Source organism: Argentina silus, assembly GCF_951799395.1.
Source record: "Argentina silus genome assembly, chromosome: Y".
Taxonomy (NCBI): Eukaryota; Metazoa; Chordata; class Actinopteri; order Argentiniformes; family Argentinidae; genus Argentina; species Argentina silus.
The window spans coordinates 4,130,001-4,155,000 of record NC_139654.1 but is presented as its reverse complement, the minus strand read 5'-3'; the positions used below and the strand labels follow the sequence as shown (position 1 = coordinate 4,155,000).

Here is a 25,000-nt window from a genome sequence, read left to right as displayed (position 1 = left end):
AAAATTCCGAAAGTCTGGTTCCCCATGGGGCCAGACTCCAAAAATATCATCCAGATACCGCAGATACAGTGTTGGCAGTTTGTGGCATTTGGGGAAGACAGTTCGCTCAAATTCAGCCATATAGATGTTTGCATAGGCGGGAGCAAACTTCTTCCCCATCGCCGTACCATGAATCTGTAAATAATATTTATCATTAAATACAAAGTCATTTTTGGTTAAACCCAACTCCAACAACCTCAAGATAGCTGCATCCGGTCTATTTGAATCTGGGTGCCTTACCAAAATATTCTGAACAGCCTGGAGTCCTAGGTGAGTATCAATATTAGTGTACAGAGCATCTACATCTATAGAAAATAACATGGCGCCGTGTGGAAATTCTACGGTCTTAAGCTTGTCAACAAAGGCATATGTATCTTTGATATAACTATCATGAATTTGAGACAAGGGATTAAGAAAAGAGTCAATATATTCAGCAATCCTACATGATTCGCTCCCACAGTCAGACACAATAGGTCTTCCTGGGGGCAATTTATTAGGGATTGTCCACGTCACTGGATCTTTATGAATTTTGGGTAATAAATAAAGTTTTCTTGGACGTGGAGGATCCTCCCCATATAGGTAAACCTTCTGTTTTTTTGTTATTTTTTCTTTCTTACACAGATCGTCCAGGATTCCCCGGATTTGGACCTGCGTTTCCATCTGAATGGACTCCTTCAAAGGTAAGTAATGTTTTTTATTTTCAAGTTGTCTGTTTGCCTCTATTAGATATGATGTTTTATCTAAGATAACAATCTTTGACCCCTTGTCTGCCGGTTTAATTATTATATCTCTTTCTCTGTTTCTCTCTCTTTCTCTATCTATCTCTCCATCTCTCTCTCTCTATCTCTCTCTCTCTCTCTCTCTCTCTCCCTCTCTCTATCTATCTCTCTATCTGTCTCTCTCTCTCTCTCTCTTATTTTGGTATGAGAGGAAGAAGTTCCAGAAAAACCTTCGCGGTTCGTTATTTTGGTACGAGAAAAAGAAGTTCCAGTAGAAACTTTGTGGTTTGTTATTTTGGTACTAGAGAAAGAAGTTTCAGAAGAAACTTTGCGATTCTTTATTTTGGTACTCTGTCTCTTTCTCTCTCTCTCTCTCTGTCTCTCTCTCTGTCTCTCTTTCTGTCTGTCTCTTTGTCTATCTCTCTATCTGTCATTCTTTCTCCATCTCTCTCTCTCTCTCTCTTATTTTGGTATGAGAGGAAGAAGTTCCAGAAAAACCTTCGCGGTTTGTTATTTTGGTACGAGAGAATGAAGTTCCAGTTGAAACTTTGTGGTTGGTTTTTTTGGTACTAGAGAAAGAAGTTCCAGAAGAAACTTTGCGATTCAATATTTTGGTAGGTGAGAAAGGAGTTCCAGTAGAAACTTTGTGGTTGTTTTTTTTGGTACTAGAGAAAGAAGTTTCAGAAGAAACTTTGCGATTCTTTATTTTGGTACTCTGTCTCTTTCTCTCTCTCTCTTTCTCTGTGTCCCTCTCTTTCTCTATCTATCTATCTCTCCATCTCTCTCTCTCTATCTGTCCATCTCTCTCTCTCTCTCCCTCTCTCTCTGTCTATCTCTCTATCTGTCTCTCTCTCTCTCTCTCTCTTATTTTGGTATGAGAGGAAGAAGTTCCAGAAAAACCTTCGCGGTTCGTTATTTTGGTACGAGAAAAAAATGTTCCAGTAGAAACTTTGTGGTTTGTTATTTTGGTACTAGAGAAAGAAGTTTCAGAAGAAACTTTGCGATTCTTTATTTTGGTACTCTGTCTCTTTCTCTCTCTCTCTTTCTCTGTGTCCCTCTCTTTCTCTATCTCTCCATCTCTCTCTCTCTCCATCTCTCACTCTACTTCTCTCTCTCTCTCTCTCTCTCTCTCTCTCTCTGTCTGTCTCTTTGTCTATCTCTCTATCTGTCTCTCTCTCCATCTCTCTCTCTCTCTCTCTCTCTCTCTTGGTACTAGAGAAAGAAGTTTCAGAAGAAACTTTGCGATTCTTTATTTTGGTACTCTGTCTCTTTCTCTCTCTCTCTCTCTGTCTCTCTCTCTGTCTCTCTTTCTGTCTGTCTCTTTGTCTATCTCTCTATCTGTCATTCTTTCTCCATCTCTCTCTCTCTCTCTCTTATTTTGGTATGAGAGGAAGAAGTTCCAGAAAAACCTTCGCGGTTTGTTATTTTGGTACGAGAGAATGAAGTTCCAGTTGAAACTTTGTGGTTGGTTTTTTTGGTACTAGAGAAAGAAGTTCCAGAAGAAACTTTGCGATTCAATATTTTGGTAGGTGAGAAAGGAGTTCCAGTAGAAACTTTGTGGTTGTTTTTTTTGGTACTAGAGAAAGAAGTTTCAGAAGAAACTTTGCGATTCTTTATTTTGGTACTCTGTCTCTTTCTCTCTCTCTCTTTCTCTGTGTCCCTCTCTTTCTCTATCTATCTCTCCATCTCTCTCTCTCTATCTGTCCATCTCTCTCTCTCTCTCTCTCTCTCCCTCTCTCTCTGTCTATCTCTCTATCTGTCTCTCTCTCTCTCTCTCTCTTATTTTGGTATGAGAGGAAGAAGTTCCAGAAAAACCTTCGCGGTTCGTTATTTTGGTACGAGAAAAAAATGTTCCAGTAGAAACTTTGTGGTTTGTTATTTTGGTACTAGAGAAAGAAGTTTCAGAAGAAACTTTGCGATTCTTTATTTTGGTACTCTGTCTCTTTCTCTCTCTCTCTTTCTCTGTGTCCCTCTCTTTCTCTATCTCTCCATCTCTCTCTCTCTCCATCTCTCACTCTACTTCTGTCTCTCTCTCTCTCTCTCTCTCTCTCTCTCTCTCTCTCTGTCTGTCTCTTTGTCTATCTCTCTATCTGTCTCTCTCTCCATCTCTCTCTCTCTCTCTCTCTCTCGCTCTCTCTTGGTACTAGAGAAAGAAGGTCCAGAAGAAACATCGCGGTTAGAAAGAAGTTCCTGCCACTCACAGAGATCTGCCACTCACTTGATATTTTCGCGGGGGGAGGAGCTACAGGTGGTAGTGGGCCTGAGGGGAGGAGTTACAGGTGGTAGTGGGCCTGAGGGGAGGACTAACAGGTGGTAGTGGGCCTGAGGGGAGGAGTTACAGGTGGTACTGGGCCTGAGGGGAGGAGCTACAGGTGGTAGTGGGCCTGAGGGGAGGAGTTACAGGTGGTAGTGGGCCTGAGGGGAGGACTAACAGGTGGGAGTGGGCCTGAGGGAGGGGAGGAGTTACAGGTTGTACTGGTCAGCTCAGTGAGGTTGGTCTTTGGGCTCTCAACCCAATAGAGGGCTTCACTACTGGGCCGACCCAAACCATTCTGTGCTGGCTCGGATGATTCATTTTCTATGGCCTTTCTTGCACTCTTTCAGCAATAATGATGGATGCATAACCAGCTCAGCCCAGCCCAGCCCAGCCCAGCCCAGCCCAGCCCAGCCCAGCCCAGTCAGATCTGGACTTAGAACCGGTCTGATCCGGTCTAGGTCTGGTGTTAGAACCGGTCTGATCTGGTCTAGGTCTGGAGTTAGAACCAGTTTGACCTGGTGTTAGACCCGGTCTGATCTGGTCTGATCTAGTGTTAGAACCGGTCTGATCTAGTGTGCACCTGCTGTGAGAACCTGTCTGATCTGGTCCACCATCTGGTCTGGACTGTGTGTGTCTATATGTGCATGGCTGTGTGTGTGTGTGTGTGTGTGTGTGTGTGTGTGGTTGTACATTATCTTAAGACATTCTGCAAGTACGTTGCGGGTTAGTCTGTGTGCAGGCTATGGGAGTATGTGTTTACACCGTGAGTGGTGGTGTTTCCAAGCAAGAGAGACATACCTATCAACAGAAATACGAGGCTGAAGCCACATTTCTTTCCATACCTGAATAAAGCATTCATCCAATAAGACCAGTTAAGGTTGATAATGTTTGTAGAGAACACACACATATATGACACAAGACTGCCAGGCGTGTGTGTCCTTTAAATGGTTGGCAGAAATGTGACAACAAAGCACCCTAAAGTCATTTTATAATTCTGGAACTTTCCCTTCCATCTGTAGAAAGATCTGTATATTGACCAGTGAAAATTAAATTATATCATCACATACAATTTTAAAGGAATCTATGTTGCCTCATTTAAATCAACAAAAACAAAACCCTTCCCTGCTTTTTCTGTCTTCAGTTTCTCCACCTGACTCTCAGTGTCTGTCACTCTCAGCTCGTCCACCTGGATCTCACTGGCACAGTCTGGCCTTCAAAGCTGAAACAACATCAAATTAAATGTCTGTTAGTCTGAGCACTGAGAGAAAATGATTGAATTAGTTGAGGTGGGGGAGAGCAGAGCTACAACACATCACTGGATGTGAAACGGCCGGTCCCATAGGAAAGAGGGAAACGCTGCCCTGTTACATGATGGTCTTTCTTTGTTACCTGCATCATCACTGTTCATGGCTGTCATTCTGAAAGAGGGAAACGCTGCCCTGTTATATGGATGGTCTCTCTTTGTTACCTGCATCATCACTCTTCATGGCTGTCATTCTGAAAGAGGGAAACGCTGCCCTGTTACATGGATGGTCTCTCTTTGTTACCTGCATCATCACTCTTCATGGCTGTCATTCTGAAAGAGGGAAACGCTGCCCTGTTACATGATGGTCTCTCTTTGTTACCTGCATCATCACTCTTCATGGCTGTCATTCTGAAAGAGGGAAACGCTGCCCTGTTACATGGATGGTCTCTCTCTGTTACCTGCATCATCACTCTTCATGGCTGTCATTCTGGACCGCAAGGCAGACAGTTCTGCAGCCTGAACTATATTTATGAGGGACAGACCTCTGTTAATACTTCTAGACACCTGTTCTGTCCTCATTATACGTAGCTGGACACCTTTAAACACCTCCCATCATCAAGAGTCTGGAGACAGAATGTCAGTCTGACTTCAGGTTTATTGACTTAGAAAGGGTGAAACTGAGAAAGAGAAACAATAATCAATGATATGGTTTCACATCCACACATCGCCACATATAGCTACAATGTGTTGTATTAATATTGAAATAAAGTATCCCCTGTCAGTTAACATAACCAAGAATGCCCAATGTGTAAAGTATTGCTCCACTATTTATTTTTTTATATAATAGGCCATATAATGCGAGTTCATATGAAGAAATAAAATGTAAGTTTACATAATCACCATGACAACCAATAGTACAAGCTAAACTAGCATCTTCCATTAGGACAATTTGTACCAATATAATCATGAAATGTAACAAAGTTCCCAAAAATAACCATCTATAAATTCAGGAATGGAGTCAATGAATTTGTTACATCCCGACAATGCAACCAAAAGGCGTAAGACGTTTGAAGATTGAACGAGGTTAGAACAGGTCGTTGGAGACAACCAACAACAACATCAACTTCCAGAAGATAGAGGTCACATGACAGCTCATGAATGAAGAGAGGAACAGATACTACAAATCACCACTAGGAGGCACCAAAACCATGTAAAGGGAAGTGTTCATACTTAGTAAACAGAACAACACCTGTGAAAACTCTTCTCCTCAGGACAGTCGTCACACATACAGTATCCATCTTTATGCTCCAGCAGCTTTCTCTCTTCAGTTCATCCACCTCTGTTGCTTGGGCTGGATTTAAAGGGAACAAGACAATATCAACTAGGATGTACTGTTTGATGTTCCATTCAATGGCATGTCTGTTCTGACCACAAATGAGAGAAATCATTTCCCCACAATCCTGTTGACTGTGACTTGATTATAGATAATAGATGGGTTATAGATGGATACATTGATTATAGATAAAAGATGGGTTATAGATGGATACATTGATTATAGATGATAGATGGGTTATAGATGGATACATTGATTATAGATAATAGATGGGTTATAGATGGATACATTGATTATAGATGATAGATGGGTTATAGATGGATACATTGATTATAGATGATAGATGGGTTATAGATGGATACATTGATTATAGATGATAGATGGGTTATAGATGGATACATTGATTATAGATGATAGATGGGTTATAGATGGATACATTGATTATAGATAATAGATGGGTTATAGATGGATACATTGATTATAGATGATAGATGGGTTATAGATGGATACATTGATTATAGATAATAGATGGGTTATAGATGGATACATTGATTATAGATGATAGATGGGTTATAGATGGATACATTGATTATAGATGATAGATGGGTTATAGATGGATACATTGATTATAGATAATAGATGGGTTATAGATGGATACATTGATTATAGATGATAGATGGGTTATAGATGGATACATTGATTATAGGTGGATAATTGTTTGCATTTGTGTAACATAAGATGCATCAACAAAGGAATTCAGATTCCACTACCTTGGAAAAGAACTTGGTCTATGAGTACTTGAGAAAATCGCAGACAAAATAAATGTATTATTATTATTGTTATTGTTATTATTATTATTGTTATTATTATTAATATCATTATTATCATAATCATCATCATCATTATTATTATTATTATTATTATTATTATTATTATTATTATTATTATTATTATTGTTGTTATTATTACTATCATTATTATTATTATTGTTATTAATGTTATTATTATTATTAAAGCCATATCATGTCATCACGTGTGGCGGGGTGGTACTCCTAACATTACTGGTTTCAGAAAGTTGTTCAGAAACGCCACTCTCACGTCTAGGGGTGAGAGACCCTCTAGTGGGCCACTATACTTAAGGCTGGGTTCCCTCCACACGTCGTGTTCAATTCAATGAACTTCAGCAGAGGCTGTGGAATCAAAGAAATAGATATACACAGTTTATTATAACAAGTACAATATTAAAAGGCATACAAATGGATATCCTAGTAGCAGCTTCACTAATAATTGACATATTATTTCATATTATTTACATGAATTGGGGCCTTGGCCTAGAATGAAATCTAAAAACAGCTTAACAAGAAAACGAATAAACACTAAGGGTCGGGGCAGGGTGTGATTATGGGCATGGTTTGGTGTGGTGTGGTGTGGTGTGGTGTGGTGTGGTGTGGTGTGGTTTGGTTTGGTTTGGTGGTGTGGTGTGGTGTGGTTGTGGTGTGGTGTGGTGTGGTGTGGTGTGGTTGTGTTGTGGTGTGGTGTGGTGTGGTTGTGGTGTGGTGTGGTGTGGTGTGGTGTGGTGTGGTGTGGTGTGGTTTGGTTTGGTTTGGTTTGGTTTGGTTTGGTGTGGTTTGGTTTGTGAGCTCTTAACCTGAAGGGCATGCTATAGATTAGTTAAGATAAACACACTTAATACTGTATCCCACTGTGTAAAGATTAGATAAACACATTTAATACTGTATCACACTGTGTAAAGATTAGATAAACACACTTAATACTGTGTAGCTCACACTAAATATCACACCCAAACATTAGGCTGTTAGTTTGCTTTAGTTTGCCGTTAGTTTGCTAAAGGACAAGGCCAGAACATCTAAAATACATCTAAAGGACAAGGCCAGAACATCTAAAATACATCTAAAGGACAAGGCCAGAACATCTAAAATACATCTAAAGGACAAGGCCAGAACATCTAACATACATCTAAAGGACAAGGCCAGAACATCTAACATACATCTAAAGGACAAAGGCCAGAACATCTAAAATACATCTGAAGGACAAGGCCAGAACATCTAAAATACATCTAAAAGACAAGGCCAGAACACCTAAAATACATCTAAAGGACAAGGCCAGAACACCTAAAATACATCTAAAGGACAAGGCCAGAACACATAAAATACATCTAAAAGACAAGGCCAGAACACCTAAAATACATCTAAAGGACAAGGCCAGAACACCTAAAATACATCTAAAGGACAAGGCCAGAACACCTAAAATACATCTAAAGGACAAGGCCAGAACACATAAAATACATCTAAAAGACAAGGCCAGAACATCTAAAATACATCTAAAGGACAAGGCCAGAACACATAAAATACATCTAAAAGACAAGGCCAGAACATCTAAAATACATCTAAAGGACAAGGCCAGAACACATAAAATACATCTAAAAGACAAGGCCAGAACATCTAAAATACATCTAAAGGACAAGGCCAGCACATCCACTCTGTCAGAAGCCCACCAGAGGGACATGGGGGGGGGGGGATTTAGAACTATCCTTGTACTCAGACTCATTTCAACTTGTTGAGTGACTTGTTTCAGACAGTTTTGCATTTTAGGAAATGTTAAGAGTCTGAATACTTCTGTGCATGAGATATTTCTGTATTTCAAAATGTTTAAAAAACGTATTTTCTCTTTGTCATTATGGGGTATTGTGTGAGGATTAATGGCAAAAATAAATAAACGTAATCAATTTTATCTACTAGGTTATTTTATTTATTTACACATGATTCTATCTTTTCACATGGTCATTTCAGTCCATTATGGTATATTGTGTATTATTTCTGGTGTACATGCAAACAAGACATGCCTCTCTGACATGTGGAGAGTCAACATGAGGACACACGGCTCTTTGTTTCACAAACACTTTGTTTACATGGACATCATCATCATCATCATTGTAGTAAATGAAGGACCTTGACTCCAGGGTTAGTTCAGGCTAGTAGACTAGTGCTGCCTTCATCAGAATGAGAAGGAGGAGGCAGAAGGTGAGTTACTGTCATTACTACCAAAACACAGAGGCACTTGGGGGGGAAATGAGGTTTGGTAGTTGTGTTTGGTCCATGGGAGAATAGAAGAGGGAAATAAACTATACATGTTAACATAAAGCATGATGGCCGACAGTACCAACTAGAAGAAGACTGAACTGTAAAGGAACGTAACAATCAATATAAAACAACAGAGGCTTGAATGTTACAAGTACAGGAAATGATCAATACAATTACACAGTTAAATGTGTCTCCCCTCATCCTCTCTGACCACAGACACAGACACACACACAGGAGAAGTACCTGTAGTCTATTTCACTATCAGATGCATTTTTTAATAATATATATATATATATATTGTGGCGCCCGCCCCGTGCCTAAGCCCATGCGCGAGTGTGGAACGGTGGTAAATGGAGTATATATCTCGCCTCGCTTTGTCTCTGCTGTTTCTGCTGTCCCTCTCTTGCCCCGTGTTGTCTTTGGCAGGACCATGTATGGAGTTCCTGCGCCCCAAGTGGCCACAGCTGCAACCAGTGGAGATAATCACCGTATGCCCATACATGGAGTTCCTGCTCATCAAGGCACAGCTGAAGGGCATCAGCAGGAGCAGCAGAGACCCTACAAAAGGAGCCAACAGAGCACCGGGTTTTAAAAAAGTAGCTACGGCGAAACACGGAGGAGTTGATGAGAGAGAGAGTAAGCAAAGTCACCGTTGTCCTGTGTATGATCCCTGACCGTAGAGCCCCCTTTGAAGCCCGACCCCGAGAACGTCCGAGAGCCCGCTACGTTGCCAACCTTCGCCTGTCTGACTACCCCGCTGCCTGCCCCGACCTGGAACGTAAGAGGACCACCCACCGTGTACCAAACCCCCTGCTATCTTCCCGACGACGGATCTCCTGCGAGGCCCTTGAACAACACGACGCCTTCTCACCCCCACCCTATCATTTCCCTCTCCCCGCTAATCAAATAAATATTTTTGATTGTAATTCTGGTGTGGACCTCTCTGCTTACACTGTGTTTGGGTCCGTGACACGCCCGCACACCCCGGCGGCTGTCACAATATATATATACAGTAAGAAATAATATAACTACACACTGGGAGAGAGAACATCTGTACATCTCAGTGAAAACACACCACTATCCAACTGCATCATGTTCTGATCTGTCATCTTTGAGCCTTTGGTGTTCAGTGTGATCTCCCTGAGACTAGTTTACACAGGGTCACTGAACAGTCCACATACAGAAGCCAAAACCCTGGGTAGAGCGGCTCAGTGAATGTGGAGTGGAATGTGAGCAGGAGGGTCCGTGTGTCAGAGGAGACCCTGTAGAAGGACAGAGTGCCGGCCGGCCAGTCCAGATACACTCCTACTCTGTGGGAGCCAGAGGAGGGGACAGGTATGACAGTCCTCTTATTATTGTGTATGGCGGAGTATCTGTCATCAGAGCAGAACAGCCTCCAGGACTTGTCATTGTATCCCAACATACAGTCATCACCCCTCCCTCTCCTGCTGATTCCTTTATATGTCACTCCTATATCAGCCTCTCCCCCACTCCACTCTACCTCCCAGTAACAGCGCCCAGTCAGACCCTCTCTACACAGCACCTGTGCATAGCCCTCAAATCTCTCTGGGTGATCAGGATACGGCTGCTCCTCTCTCCCCCGTGTCACCTTTCTGTTCTTCTCAGACAGAGAGAGGATTCTGTGTGCTGTGTTTGGGTCCAGTCTGAGCTCACAGGCATCTGATTGAGAGGGCAAAGATAATCATCAAATCAATACAACTGAATAAATTACAATATTCACAATGTTATCTTGTTATGGCAACATATTTTTTTTCACAAAATATGACTTTTTAATTGAAAATGTTTAACAAGGGATACAACTAATTCACATTTACTAATATTTTAGATTTACATATGAATACAATACTGGTGCTCTGTTTGAACTCTGCTGTACCCTGGTTCTTGAGTAATATCACAGTCCTATTCTCTACAGCGTTGGTGACTTACATTTCATCAGCCCAGGTTTGAGCCTGCACTCCCCACCATGGTCCACACTATATCAACCACAGAAGAACCCACAGAGGTTGGATGACACACTCATGATCATGTGGATAATAGATACAGTGCATTAATCTCATTGATACGTCCAGCCACATATTCAGCATTTACCTGAGTGTCTGTAGTTTACAGAGTGGATCTTTCTGTACAGCAGAGAGCAGCGCCAGTCCTGAGTCTCCTGGGTGATTGTAGCTGAGGTCCAGCTCTCTCAGGTGGGAGGGATTAGACCTCAGAGCTGAAGCCAGAGAAACACAGCCTTCCTCTTGGACTCCACAGCCTGACAACCTGGGGAAATAGTGTCACTCCATCTGATATCAAGAATCTGATTATTCCTCTCTAATGTACATGTGCAGCTTTAAATCCTCTTCATTTGGCAGTTGAAAGGCCACATATGAATGAGGAATACAAATAAATACATGCAGCCAAACGATCACTGTGGTGCAAGAATTCATGAATGAGACTTATAGTTGCTCTCAACAGGGGAGCAATTAACTATTGATACATTTGTAGTGACTGGATTTCTACGTCTGGTATAATGTATTTGCTAGCTATTGGGTTAGTGCAGTATTGTGGAGTCCCATGAGCTGATCTAAGGCCAGGTGGGTCAGGATTTGAGGAGGGCAAACATATTCAGAGAGTGAAGACAGAGCAGCCCCCCCTGCCACCACACACACACACACACACACACACACACACACACACACACACACACACACACACACACACACATTATATAGTAATTGATTGGAACGAATTAGATTGATATACAGATTGATATAGTAATTATCATTCTCTGGAATCAATGATACTTGCACAGAAAGGCTTAATTAATGAGACAGACAATTGTACATTGATTCCAGAGAATGATAATGTAACAGACAATTAGTAATGATGTGTCTGACAACAAGAATAGTCTCAGACCTCACCTCAGTGTCTGTAGTTGACAGTGTGGACTCCCCAGTCCAGCAGAGAGCAGCTTCACCCCCCTGTTACGTAGATAATTATTACTGAGGTCCAGCTCTCTCAGGTGGCAGGAGTCTGAGCTGAGAGCTGAGGCCAACGCTTCACAGCATCTCTCTGTGAGGTGACATCCATTCAGCCTTAATGTGGGATAAATACAAGCATCAAGTCATTTTAACTCAAAGAAAAATGTACATATGAGATGTGTTCTATCATTTCCAGTTGCATGTCGCCGCACATAATTACCATATAATTACATTTTCGTCCAAAATCCTTACATGGGCTGTTTTGGGATTTTAACGTATTTCACTAGAACAACATGTTTTCTAATAATTTCACTTCGTTTTAAAGGTGAAATCATCATGTATCCATATTTGTCATGCCTTAAATGATGGCTAGAGCTTTCAGTTTGAGATGAGTGGCGAGCTCCTTCCAACTGCACCAACTGTAAACTCACTGGCTAGAGAACTGACTCATTCCACTTCCACTAAAATAAAGCTGACAAACTCATTAGCTGAACTGTGAACACAGTCAGCCATGTTATTATATATGCTAGCTATGTTATTTGCTTAATGTCAGACCAAAAGTCTTCATTTGAGCCATGGTGTGAGTATCCGTGGTACCACGAGTGGAATGTGATAGTCGTTATGTTAAAAACAGAGTCAACGTCAGGAGTGGATTTCTCCAAACCAGTGTTCAGTACTCCGACTGGAACTGACTCTTTCTACCTCATTATTGGGAGTCGAGACACAAAGCGACTGAACATGTTGGAGCTAGTCATATATTTGTGTGTCAATAAAACATGAAACATAAGTGTGCAATCAATTTATGAATGACTTTTGACCATGTGATCAATAACTCAGTTTCTTCCAATTAATCCGTAAATCATAATAAGTGATCACATACTCCATTCATCGCTCAAGTATCAATACAGAGTTTTGTCCATCTACTTACAGTGCCATCTTAGAGGCTGTGACCACTGGCAGCAGCCTCAGAAGACCCTCTTCTGATCTAGAGTACTTCTTCAGGTCAAACACATCCAGCTCCTCTTCTGAAGTCAGCAACACAAAGACCAGAGCTGACCACTGTGCAGGTGAGAGTTGGGCTTTTGAGAGACGTCCTGAGCTCAGGTAGCTTTGGATCTCCTCCACTAGAGAACGGTCATTCATCTCATTCAGACAGTGGAACAGATTGATGCACCTCTCTGGAGAGGGATTCTTCCTGATCTTCTTCTTGATATACTTGACTGTTTCCTCATTGGTCTGTGAGCTGTTTCCTTTCTGTGTCAGAAGGCCTCGTAGGAGATTCTGATTGGAATCCAGTGAGAGGCCCAGGAGGAAGCGCAGGAACAGGTCCAGGTGACCATTCTGACTCTGTAAGGCCTTGTCCACTGCACTCTTGTGTAAGTCGACCAAAGGTGTGCGTATCAGTGATGACCATAGCTTCATGGATGAGGACTTCTGTTTGACCAGTGGATTCTCATTGCTGATGTTGAATGTGAGGAACACATATAAAGCAGCTAGAAACTCCTGGATGCTCAGATGCACAAAGCTGAACACTTTGTGCAGCCCACACTCCTCTCTGAAGATCTGAGTGCACACTCCCGAGTACACTGAGGCGTCTTTGACATCAATGCCACACTCTCTCAAGTCTTCCTCATAGAAGATCAGATTGCCATTTTCCAGCTGATTGAAGGCCAGTTTTCCCAGTGACAGAATTAGTTCTTTATCCCAGTGTGGACCTCTGTCATGGTCTCCAAGGTACTTCACATTCCTCTGTTGGGTCTGAAATACCAGGAAGTGTGTGTACATCTGTGTCAGAGTCTTGGGCATCTCTCCTCTCTCTGCTTCACCCAACAGTCTCTCTAGGGTAGTGGCTGAGAGCCAACAGAACACTGGTATGTGGCACATGATGTGGAGGCTCCTTGATGACTTCATGTGTGTGTTGATTCTGCTGGCCAGGTTCTCATCACTGATTCTCTTCCTGAAGTACTCCTCCTTCTGTGGGTTGTTGAACCCTCGTACCTCTGTCACCTGGTCAACACACTCAGGAGGGATCTGATTGGTTGCTGCAGGTCGGGAGGTTATCCAGAGGAGAGCAGAGGGAAGCAGATTCCCCTTGATGAGGTTTGTCAGCAGCACGTCCACTGAGGTTGACTCTGTGGCATCACAACATGTCTCGTTGTTCTGGAAGTCTAGAGGAAGTCGACACTCATCCAGACCATCAAAGATGAACAGAACTTTATACTTGTCAAAGTTGGAGATTCCTGATTCTTTTACTTCAATGAAGAAATGACCAAGAAGTTCATTCAAACTGCATTTCTTCTCTTTCATTAAATTCAGCTCCCGAAAAGGAAGCGGAAATATGAACTGGACATCCTGATTGGCTTTTCCTTCAGCCCAGTCCGTAATGAACTTCTGAGTAGAGACTGTTTTTCCAATGCCAGCGACTCCCTTTGTCAGCACATTTCTCATTGGTTTGTCTTGTCCAGGTAAAGGCTTGAAGATGTCGTTGCATTTGATTGGTGTCTCCTGTGTTGCTGGTCTCCTGGATGCTGTCTCAATCTGTCTGACCTCATGTTCGTTATTGACCTCTCCACTTCCTCCCTCTGTGATGTAGACCTCTGTGTAGACCTTATTGAGAAGTATTTTGTTGCCTTGCTCAGCTATTCCCTCAAATACACACTGAAACTTCTTCTCCAGGTTAGACTTGAGTTCTTGTTGGCACATCACAGCAAGCTCACCTGAATGACAAAACTATTAAAAAAATATTCCTGGCACACTTTACATTAAGTTGACCCAGTACCTGCAGTAACTGTAAATATATATATATGCCATTTAGCTGACGCTTTTATCCAAAGCGCCTTGCATTGCAGTGAGTGCATACAATTCAGTATATATGGTCCCAGCAAGAATCAAACCCACAACCTAAGCGTTGTTAAAGTCATGCTCTACCGACTAAGCCACAGAGGACCACATGTTTTATTAATTACCAAGTTGTTATATAGTAATTAATTATTAATTAATTATATAGTAATTAATTACATAGTATGTAGTGTAGTTGAATGATATATTACTACACGTGTAGGAAAAAACAGTCCTTATTCCATCTGTGTTATAGGAAACTGTCCAAACCCATTACTATGCAATTATACAGAAACAACCAATCTTTTTACTGGAGTAATTACAGAGACACTAAGTTATAGAGGCAACATACCATAAAGAGTGACCAAATGGGGATATACATCATTATTACAGTTAGTGGTGTTTTTATTTCCAATAATATTTTAGCCCAGTACCACTTCTCTGTGAAAACACATGAGGTCTCTTACGTTTCTCCAGTGTGTCAGCGAGCTCCTTCTGGTTCATGTTCCTCAGGACGTGCAGTGTGATCTTCAGAGCCCCTTCTCTGGCACTGCTCTCCTGCTTCTCTTCTTCTTCATCATCCATCACTTCCTCTTCCTCCCCTTGACTCTCAAAGCACTCTGGGTAGTCTTGAGAAATAAGCCTCTTGAACCTCTTCAGCTCATTTCTCAGTAAAGTGATGACATTGTCTTCAAGCAACTGAAACATTTAGAATAATAAAGTGGAGTGAGATAGACAATAATGGGTAAACCTGTACACACAGTAGAGCAATTGAAACAAGAAAAAAATAACTTTCGTATGGGGATTACTTAGCCATCTTTAGACCAATTGCTCTAACATCTGTGGTCATGATGTCATTTGAACGCATCATCCTTTCTCACCTCAAATCATACACTGCCCTTCTGATGGACACCCACGAATTTGCCTACCGTGCCAACAGGTCTGTCGAGGATGCTATCAACCTTGCCCTCCATCACATACTACAACACCTTGTGTCACCCAACACCTACGCCCGCATCCTCTTCATCGATTTCAGCTCAGCCTTCAACACAATAAACCCGGTCACCCTCTTTAACAAACTGATGCACATGAACATTGACCCCAGTTTATGCCACTGGATCCAGAGCTTCTTGTAGAGAAGGCTACAGAGGGTTATAATAAGTGGCCTCTTATCTCAACCTCTGACCCTCAGCACTGGTGCCCCCCAAGGTTGCGTCCTTTCACCCTGGCTCTTCTCCCTTTACACCAACAACATGACATCCCACCACAGCTCAGTCACTTTCTTTAAATATGCAGAGGACACAACAATAACTGGACTCATAACCAACAATAACGAAGACCACTACCGCAAGCAGGTGGCCCAAGCTTTCACTTGGTGTCAAGACAACAACCTCCAGCTCAACACATCCAAAACACTAGAACTCATGATAGATTTCAGGCGCAGACCCTCCCTCAAAACACCCATTCACATCTCTGGCGAACCCATAACTGTAATGGACTCATTCAAATTTCTTGGCACACACATCAGTAATACACTCAAATGGAACATAAACACAGACCACATCATCAAAAAAGCCATCAAAAACTGTTTTTTCTGAGGCAGCTCAAGAAATTCAAAATAAAACAAAACCTCCTCCTTCAGTTTTACACAGCCAATATTGAAAGCATCCTCACTCCTCCATAACAGTTTGGTACGGCGGCCTGGACAGTCATTCACGCAAAAAACTACAGCGCATAGTCAAAAAATCATCAAAGATTATCGACTCCCCGCTCCCCACAGTCGAATCACTTCATCATAAATGCACAATCAAACGGTCACAAAAAATATTATCTGATCCCTTTCACCCCGCTCACCACCTGTTACAACTGATGCCCTCCAGGCGGCGTGACAGATCCATATCCACCAAAACAACCCACTTCAAAAACAGTTTTTTCCCCACAGCCATAAGGACCCTTAACTCTTTGCACTAAATCACCACTGCATGTGTTAATTTGTGTATAGTGTCTGTTGTATACTGTCTGTGTATATGTCTGTATTGATTGTCTATGTTAATGTTATTGTCTTGTTAATGTTTGTGATATGACACTTCTGTCAGAAGAGCTTCATAACATGCTGTACGAAAGCAAATTCCACCAACCTTGGTTGTGTGGTCTTGAATAAATGATTTGATTTGATTTGATTTGATTTTCATTTTCATTGTCATACTTTCTATTTAGCTCACCCTGAATATGGATGCCAGTTCACTTTGACTCTGGACAGACTGACCACTGGGAATCACTGACTCTGGTCTCTCCACCTGGTCACTGGGGATTCTGGGTAAAAACAAAAAATAAGCAGATGTCTTTATCCAGAGAAGTGTGAATGAGGCCCAGTTTCTCAAATAGAATAACTTCAGAGTGTATACCGCTAAACATAGTTTCTGGGTCAGATGAATATTACAAAAAACTAACATTGGTGGACGGTGTGGCCAGTCCAAATTAATATATTTGTTCAGTAGCTTTTAGGTTTTTAGTGGCCATCTCCCTCCAGGATCTGCTCTCCTCCATGGACACGCCTTCATCAGGACATTTTAAATTCTGCCTTTAATGATAAATACGTGCTGAACTCGTAGAGCTGAAGATGATGTCATTATAAACTGTGCAATAAATAATTGTTGCATTGTGTGCCTTATTCCCATGCTCCCTTCTTGATAGTAGAACCTGAGCTCATTCTAGTTTCCTCCGAGGACCTCATGAAACAAACAGGTGGCTTAGTCTAGCAGTTAGTTCATCACATCCCCCATGGTACACCTACCCTTGATTAGTAGTGACGGTTCCTTGTCTGAAGTCTATTGGACGGTCCATAGACCAGTCACTCTTCAAGGACACACAGCTGGGTACAGGTGAGGCTGATCTCTCCTGCTGGACCCTGTCAAACACAAAGACACCAACATTCTCACATTCATTAACAGTCAACAGTGAACATCACATGTTCATGAGTGTGTATCTGTGTTGTCGGACACCAATATTCTCACATGTTTAACAGAAGATAATGGATGTCATGTGTTCATATGAGTGTGTGTCTGTGTGTCGTCAGGATATTGACTACTGGGATTAAACCTCAAACTAACCTTTGACCAGAATGAGGAGGTCTTTCTCCAAAGTATATTGGAATGTCCATTGACCAGTCAGTCTTTATGGACACACAGCTGGGTACAGGTGAGGCCGGTCTCTCCTGCTGGACCCTGTCAAACACAAAGACACCAACATTCTCACATTCATTAACAGTCAACAGTGAACATCACATGTTCATGAGTGTGTATCTGTGTTGTCTGACACCAATATTCTCACATGCTTACCAGAAGATAATGGATGTCATGTGTTCATATGAATGTGTCTGTGTGTCATCAGAATATTGACTACTAGGTTAAACCTCAAACTAACCTTTGACTAGAAGGAGGAGGTTTTTCTCCGAAGTATATTGGAATGTCCATTGACCAGTCAGTCTTCATGGACACACAGCTGGGTACAGGTGAGGCTGGTCTCTCCTGCTGGACCCTGCATTACAAGGTGGAGTTGTGTTTTTAAATGTGCCATATGAGCTGAGCTTCTAGAGCCAGTGCCACAGGAGGGTGGCATTGTGAAGGACAGAGTGTTAATGAACCTGTCTTTGTTTCATTCAGGGGATCCCCATCACCATGGAGGGTTGGGGTGTGCTGGGAGGAAGAGAGTGGGGACGGTGTGGCCAGTCCAAATTTATATAACTGTATAGTAAGTAGCTTTTAGGTTTTTAGTGGCCATATCCCTCCAGGATCCGCTCTCCTCCTCCGTGGACATGCCTTCTAGTGAGTGTTGTAACACTGTCTGTTGAAACAGTATGCATTGAACTACAGTATATCTACATTCCTGTGTCTAACATTAATCTGGTTATGAATGACGTATCTCTCATCATCATCATCATCAGTATCATCATCTTCATGGTAAATGCCCTCCAGAGACTCTTCTCTTACCCCATGTCTTCAAACTCCCCAGAGATACTCATTTTAGAGGCAGTGGTCCCCTCCTCTCTCTCCCCAGAGAGACTCATTTTAGAGGCAGTGGTCCCCTCCTCTCTCTCCTCTCCTCAAAGAACCTCCTGCTATAAACCCAATGAACACACGCAGCACGTTAAAGGAGACCAAAGTTCAAAACCAGTGAAGTGAGAAACTACAGTCTGGGGCTAAACAGAGGGAAGAAAGGGACATGAATTCTTGCTGATCCTGGATATACAGTATCTCTCTCCTGAAGCCAACAAGGGACACTGACAATGTCTCTGTCTGTCTGTCTGTCTGTCTGTCTGTCATTCTTCATCATTGAATGAACTTGATTGTCTACTGATGCACCTCCTACTTCTGTCAGCTTATGTTCAGTTCATATGTGTTCAGACACTCTCTTTACTGATGAACCAGTTTGTCCAGAAACAACTACTCACACTGACTCCCTTGTGTTGATCTGAGAACTCTGGACAGGTGTGGCTCTGTTTTCCTGTATGTACAGTGATGTAAACAGGGTAAACAGGGCAAGTACCAATGTAGCACAATGTAGAATGAAGGGTGTAGACACACCCCCCCACACACACACACACACACACCCACACACACACACACACACACATTATCACACAGACACACACAAACACACCCTCTCTCTCTCTCTCCGCCCCCTCTCTCTCTCCCCCCGCCCCCTCACACACACACACCCACACACAAACAAACACCCCCCCCATATATATATTGCACCTCCTATATATATATATATGACCCATTAGGGTGACCCCTTTTGCCCCGCCCCCCTCCATGACCTTTGACCCCTGCCCCCCCCCACCCCCAGGGAGGCAGAGAGGGAGGAAGATAGGTAGGGAGAGAGGGGGGATAGAGGGAGGGAGGAAGAGAGGGAGAGGAGGGATAGAGGGAGGGAGGGAGGAAGGGATAGAGAGAAGGAAGGAGGGAGGGAGGGAGGGTGAGAGGGAGAGAAAGGAGGGAAGGAGGGAGAGAGAAGGTGACCCGTTTTGCCCCCCCCCACAATGACGTATGACCCCTGCCCCCCCCATGAACCATGACACCCCCCCCTCACTCTTGCCCCCCCCCCATGACCTATGACCCGCTTCCCCCCCTTTGACCCATGATGCCTTTCTCCCCCCCCATGACCCATGACCCCTGCCACCGCCCCACTCTTCGTCCCCCCAGGAGCCATGACCTATGACCCCTGACCCCTTCTTTCTCGCCCTTACTCACTCACTCACTCTCCCTCTCACTCTTCCCCCCCCTCTCTTTTTCCCCCCCCATGACCTATGACCCCTTCCCCCCCCCCTCTCACTCTTTCCGCCCCCATATGCCCTCCCCCCCCCCTTGACCCATGACCCCTTTCCCCCCTTCCCTCTCTCATGACCCATGACCTATGACCTCTGACTCCTTCCCTCCCCCTCTCACTCGCCCATGTCTCTCTCTCTCTTCCCCCCCATGACCTATGACCACTGACCCCCCCCCTCTCTCGCCCATTTCTCTCTCTCTCTCTCCCCCCCCTCTCTCTCTCAATGTCATGTCAATAGCACCTTTAGAAATATATGTACTGAGAAAAATGGTGACGTGTTCAATACTTATTTCACCTGCTGTATGTAATTCTAGCCTGTCTCTCTCATATACAAACACTGTATATATATATTACATAAGTATATATTGCAGAAGCGATATACAGCAGCAAAATAGAACAGAACTCTCTCTCCCTGTGGATTGATTTCCCTGTCAGATAAGAAAATTCCTTCTAAACAATCTTTCACCCACATCAGCGGGTGTCCATTCCTGTTGCCAACTGTTCAGAGAATGAGGAAGGTAGTTCAACTAAAATGTGGTCATTGTAAAATAGAAGTTGGATCTTCACTTACAGGTTGAATAAATGTCAAATTAAATCAAAGATGAAAGTTAACTTTGATTACACAAGCCAACCTTTCAATAAAAAAACAAACCATACAGGAAACCAACTGATTGACCCTTTATAGAGAAGTGTATTCAACACTCACACAGTCTGTCTGTCAGTCTTACTGCTCTGCTGGTTGGTCAATAGTGACCTGTGTAAAGACTGTTGACTAGTCTAGACACAGTCATTATTATCTATTATTATCTAGGGCCTCATGTAGTTGAACCTACTAGATCACAGTCAGCTGGACAAAACCAGGTTGAGGCTTCCTTAACAGGCTGGTCACAAACAGTTGGCTAGCATAGTATTTTACGGTTCAATCATTCTGTGACGCGACACAAAGGCATGTGAGTTCATCCTAATCATATTAGACGGTGAGAAACAATGAAAAACATCAACTTACGGTTGTGATCTGTCTCCCACCTCAGTGCTCAGCTCTGCTCTCTGTCTGGCTCCTCACTGATGCAGCTCTCCCCTGGATGAACTAGTTTGATCTTGTTCTGATGCAGCACCTCCAGTTGGTATTCGGACGTGTTCAGACAAAGCCAAAGCAGTTTTTTGACAGTGTTTAAATGTCCCACAGCAGTTCAATTCTTCCACAAAAGATTGTTCATAAGTAGAAAATGTAATAACACACAGACACACACACACTCTTTTAGCTCACACATATACGCAATATCTTACAAGCACACACACATACACAAGTACACATGTACACACACACACACACACACACACACACACTTCATTTACGACGTGGCTGAGTCTCTAAGCTCTCACACAAAGGGAGAGAAAGCTACTGTTCCCAGGTGTGTGTGTGTGTGTGTGTGTGTGTGTGTGTGTGTGTGTTTCTCTCCTGGGTGTTGTATCATTGGAATAATCTGCAAAATAATAAACATTGGAGTTTGCCGTGAAGAGAACATACGGGACAGGGCTGTGCTCAATCACACACACACACACACACACACACACACACACACACACACACACACACACACATGGACAGACAGACACACACACACAGAAAGAGAGACACACACACACACACAGAATGAGAGGGACACACACACACACACACACACAGAAAGAGAGAGAGACACACACACACGGACACACACACACACACACACAGAGACACACACACACACACATGGATTATGTGGCATGTAGCACGTAGCAATAGCACATCGCATGAACGACGTAGCACGTAGCGTGTAGCATGAATGATGAAGAATGTTCCATGTATTATGTAGCACATAGCATGTAGCATGTAGCATGTAGCGTTAGCGTCACTCACATGCTTCCTCTCGGCCTTGAGCTCCTGGGAGTATCTAGGACCCATCTCCTCGGCAACCACCTGTTATTAATATTAATATTAATATTATTATTGTTAATATTATTATTAGTAGTAGAAGTAGTAGAAGACATATTATTATTATTGTTATTGTTATTGTTATTGTTATTATTATTATTATTATTATTATTAGTGTGTGTGTGTGTGTGTGTGTGTGTGTATGGGCATCAGGTCAAAGGGCTAATGTGGCATAACGACTCTCACATTAGCCCTTTGACCTGATGCGCACACACACACACACACACACACACACACACACACACACACACACACACACACACACACACACACACACACACACACACACGACCAAAGGCGTCAATGTTTAGTGAGTCAAGTGACAACATGTGGGCGCTGTGTGTGAGTGTGTGTGTGTGTGTGTGTGTGTGGGTGTGTGTGTGTGTGTGTGTGTGGGTGCTCCTGAGACAGTGAGCAGGTGGAGAGAGAGAGGGAGACACACACACACACACACACACACACACACTCCTCCTTCTCCTACTTCTTCTCCCTCTCTCCTCTCGCCCAAGTGACGATGATAGTCTTTTCCCCAAAAAAAACCCAGAACACTGACACCAACTTTTCTCTCTCTCCTCCTCTCTCCTCTCCCCTCTCCCCTCCTCTCCTCCCCCTCCTCCTCCTCCCCCTCTCCTCCTCCTCTCCCTCTCCTCCTCCTCTCCCTCTCCTCCCAGTCCTCCTCCTCTCCATCTCCAGGACCAGTTCAACAACCTGGACAAAGACACCCATAAAATACTGACACTAACTTCTAACTTCTCCCTCCTCCTCCTCCTCCTCCTCCTCCTCTCCTCTGAAACAAAACTTTTTTCCCAAAAAAATATTGACAGCAACTTCTCTCTCCTCCTCCCCCCTCCTCCTCCCCCTCCTCCCCCTCTCATCCTCAACCCCCCCTCCTCCTCCCCCTCTCCTCCTCCCCCTCTCCCTCTCCTCCTCCTCCTCCCTCCCCCCTCCTCCTCCTCTCCTCCTCCCCCTCTCTTCCTCCCCCTCTCCTCCTCCCCCTCTCCCCCTCCTCCTCCTCCTCCTCCTCTCCTCCTCCTCTCCTCCTCCTCCCCCTCTCTTTCTCCCCCCCTCCTCCTCCTCCTCCTCCCCCTCTCCTCCTCTCCCTCTCCCCCTCCTCCTCCTCCCCCTCTCCTCCTCCTCTCCTCCTCCCCCTCTCTTCCTCCCCCCCTCCTCCTCCTCCTCCTCCCCTCCTCCTCCTCCTCCTCCTCCTCGCCACCTCCTCCCCCCTTCCTCCTCCTCCTCCTCCTCGCTACCTCCTCCCCCTCTTTTCCTCCTCTCCTCCTCTTTCTCAGGACCAGTTTGACAACCTCGACAAACACACTCAGTGGGGCGTCGACTTTGTGGACCGTTGTGTGAAATTCGTGCGGGAACGCATTGAGATCGAGCAGCACACACACACACACACATACACACAGAGGAGACGCACACACACACACACAGAGGAGATGCACACACACACACACACACACACACACACACACAGACAGAGAAAGAGACAGAGACACACACAGGAGAGGCTAAACAGCTGAGGCTCGGACACACACACCCCTCACACGCTTCACACACACACACACGGACAGAGACAGACACACACACAAACACACACACACAGAAATGAACTTTCTTTCCCTCTCTCCTCTCTCTCAGAAACCTGGTCAAGAAGTACTGTCCCAAGCATTCCAAAGAGGAGGACCCCATGTAAGCTACATGCTAATGCTAAGTGCTAAGGGTGTAGTGATATTCAATGGCTGTAGGCTACATGCTAATGCTAAGTGCTAATGCTGCAATTGATATTTAATGGCTGTAGGCTACATGCTTATGCTAAGTGCTAATGGTGGAGTGATATTCAATGGCCGTAGGCTACATACTAATGTTAAGTGCTAAGGGTGGAGTGATACTCAGTGGTCGTAGGCTACATGCTAATGTTGTAGTGATGGCATTGAAATCTAATTCATCAATACCGGTTTTAATAGACCTCAGATACAGGTTAGAATGTGAATGTGTGTGGGTGTCTGTGTGTGTGTGTGTGTGTGTGTGTTGGTATTAATCAGAGTGAGTTGCTTTAGCATTCATTCATACAAATTCAGTCTTTTAGCCTCCTGACAGGTAAAAATACTAATACTAATAATAATAATAATAATAATAATAATAATAATAATAATAATAATAATATAATTAATTCAAGCGTTATCATGGCGATAGCATACCCCACTCTGACAACACAAAGGTGGAACTGACCTTTATTCCATTTCAGTTTGTCTCGGCCTGACAGTTGCTCTGTATCTGGAAAAAACAACAATTCAGTTATTCTTCTATGATATTGTCATCATATCTCATTGTGATACTGATCACTTTTATTACCTGCTAATAATTCTGAATAAGAATTGGTGACTCACTCAGCCTTCTCTTGATCAAGGTTCTAGACTGACAACTATGACAGGTGCCTGTCTGATACGCATGTTTGTTCATCTACAACTACAGTATTGTTTGTGTTTTAAAGTGGCGGGCGTCTCCTTAGTATATAGTAGATATAATATACAATCTACTATAATAATATAGAGATCTAATATATAAACTACTATAATAATATAGTACATCTAATATATAATCTACTATAATAATATAATCTACTATAATAATATAGAGATCTAATATATAATTTACTATAATAATATAGTACATCTAATATATAATCTACTATAATAATATAGAGATGTAATATATAATCTACTATAATAATATAGTACATCTAATATATAATCTACTATAATATATAATCTACTATAATAATACAGTACATATAATATATAATCTACTGTAATAATATAGTACATCTAATATATAATCTACTATAATAATATAGTACATCTAAAATATAATCTACTATAATAATATAATCTACTATAATTATGTAATTATATAGAGATCTAATATATAATCTACTATAATAATATAATCTACTATAATATTATAATCTACTATCATAATATCGAGATCTAATATATAATCTACTATAATAATATCGAGATCTAATATATAATCTATTATAATAATATCGAGATCTAATATATAATCTACTATAATATATAATCTACCATAATAATATAGAGATCTAATATATAATGTATTATACTAATATCGTACATCTAATATAAAATCCACTATAATAATATCAACTACTAT

General features: G+C 42.7%; 1 protein-coding gene across 1 annotated transcript in view; it reads right to left on the bottom strand.

Annotated features, from left to right (window-relative positions):
• Window positions 1–25,000, bottom strand: part of LOC310823733 (uncharacterized protein) — a 566,003-nt gene that overhangs the window by 106,775 nt on the left and 434,228 nt on the right. Inside the window, exons 4-15 of the mRNA XM_083696582.1 lie at window positions 24,056–24,100; window positions 20,852–21,805; window positions 18,968–19,020; window positions 18,507–18,634; window positions 17,941–18,054; window positions 17,628–17,741; window positions 17,312–17,425; window positions 16,740–16,830; window positions 14,985–15,216; window positions 12,634–14,396; window positions 11,620–11,756; window positions 10,805–10,978 (exon numbers count right to left, since the gene is read on the bottom strand). Coding sequence (XP_083552708.1) covers window positions 10,805–10,978; window positions 11,620–11,756; window positions 12,634–14,396; window positions 14,985–15,216; window positions 16,740–16,830; window positions 17,312–17,425; window positions 17,628–17,741; window positions 17,941–18,054; window positions 18,507–18,583 — 2,816 coding nt within the window. The 5' untranslated portion in view covers window positions 18,584–18,634; window positions 18,968–19,020; window positions 20,852–21,805; window positions 24,056–24,100. The remainder of the gene's footprint in view (window positions 1–10,804; window positions 10,979–11,619; window positions 11,757–12,633; window positions 14,397–14,984; window positions 15,217–16,739; window positions 16,831–17,311; window positions 17,426–17,627; window positions 17,742–17,940; window positions 18,055–18,506; window positions 18,635–18,967; window positions 19,021–20,851; window positions 21,806–24,055; window positions 24,101–25,000) is intronic.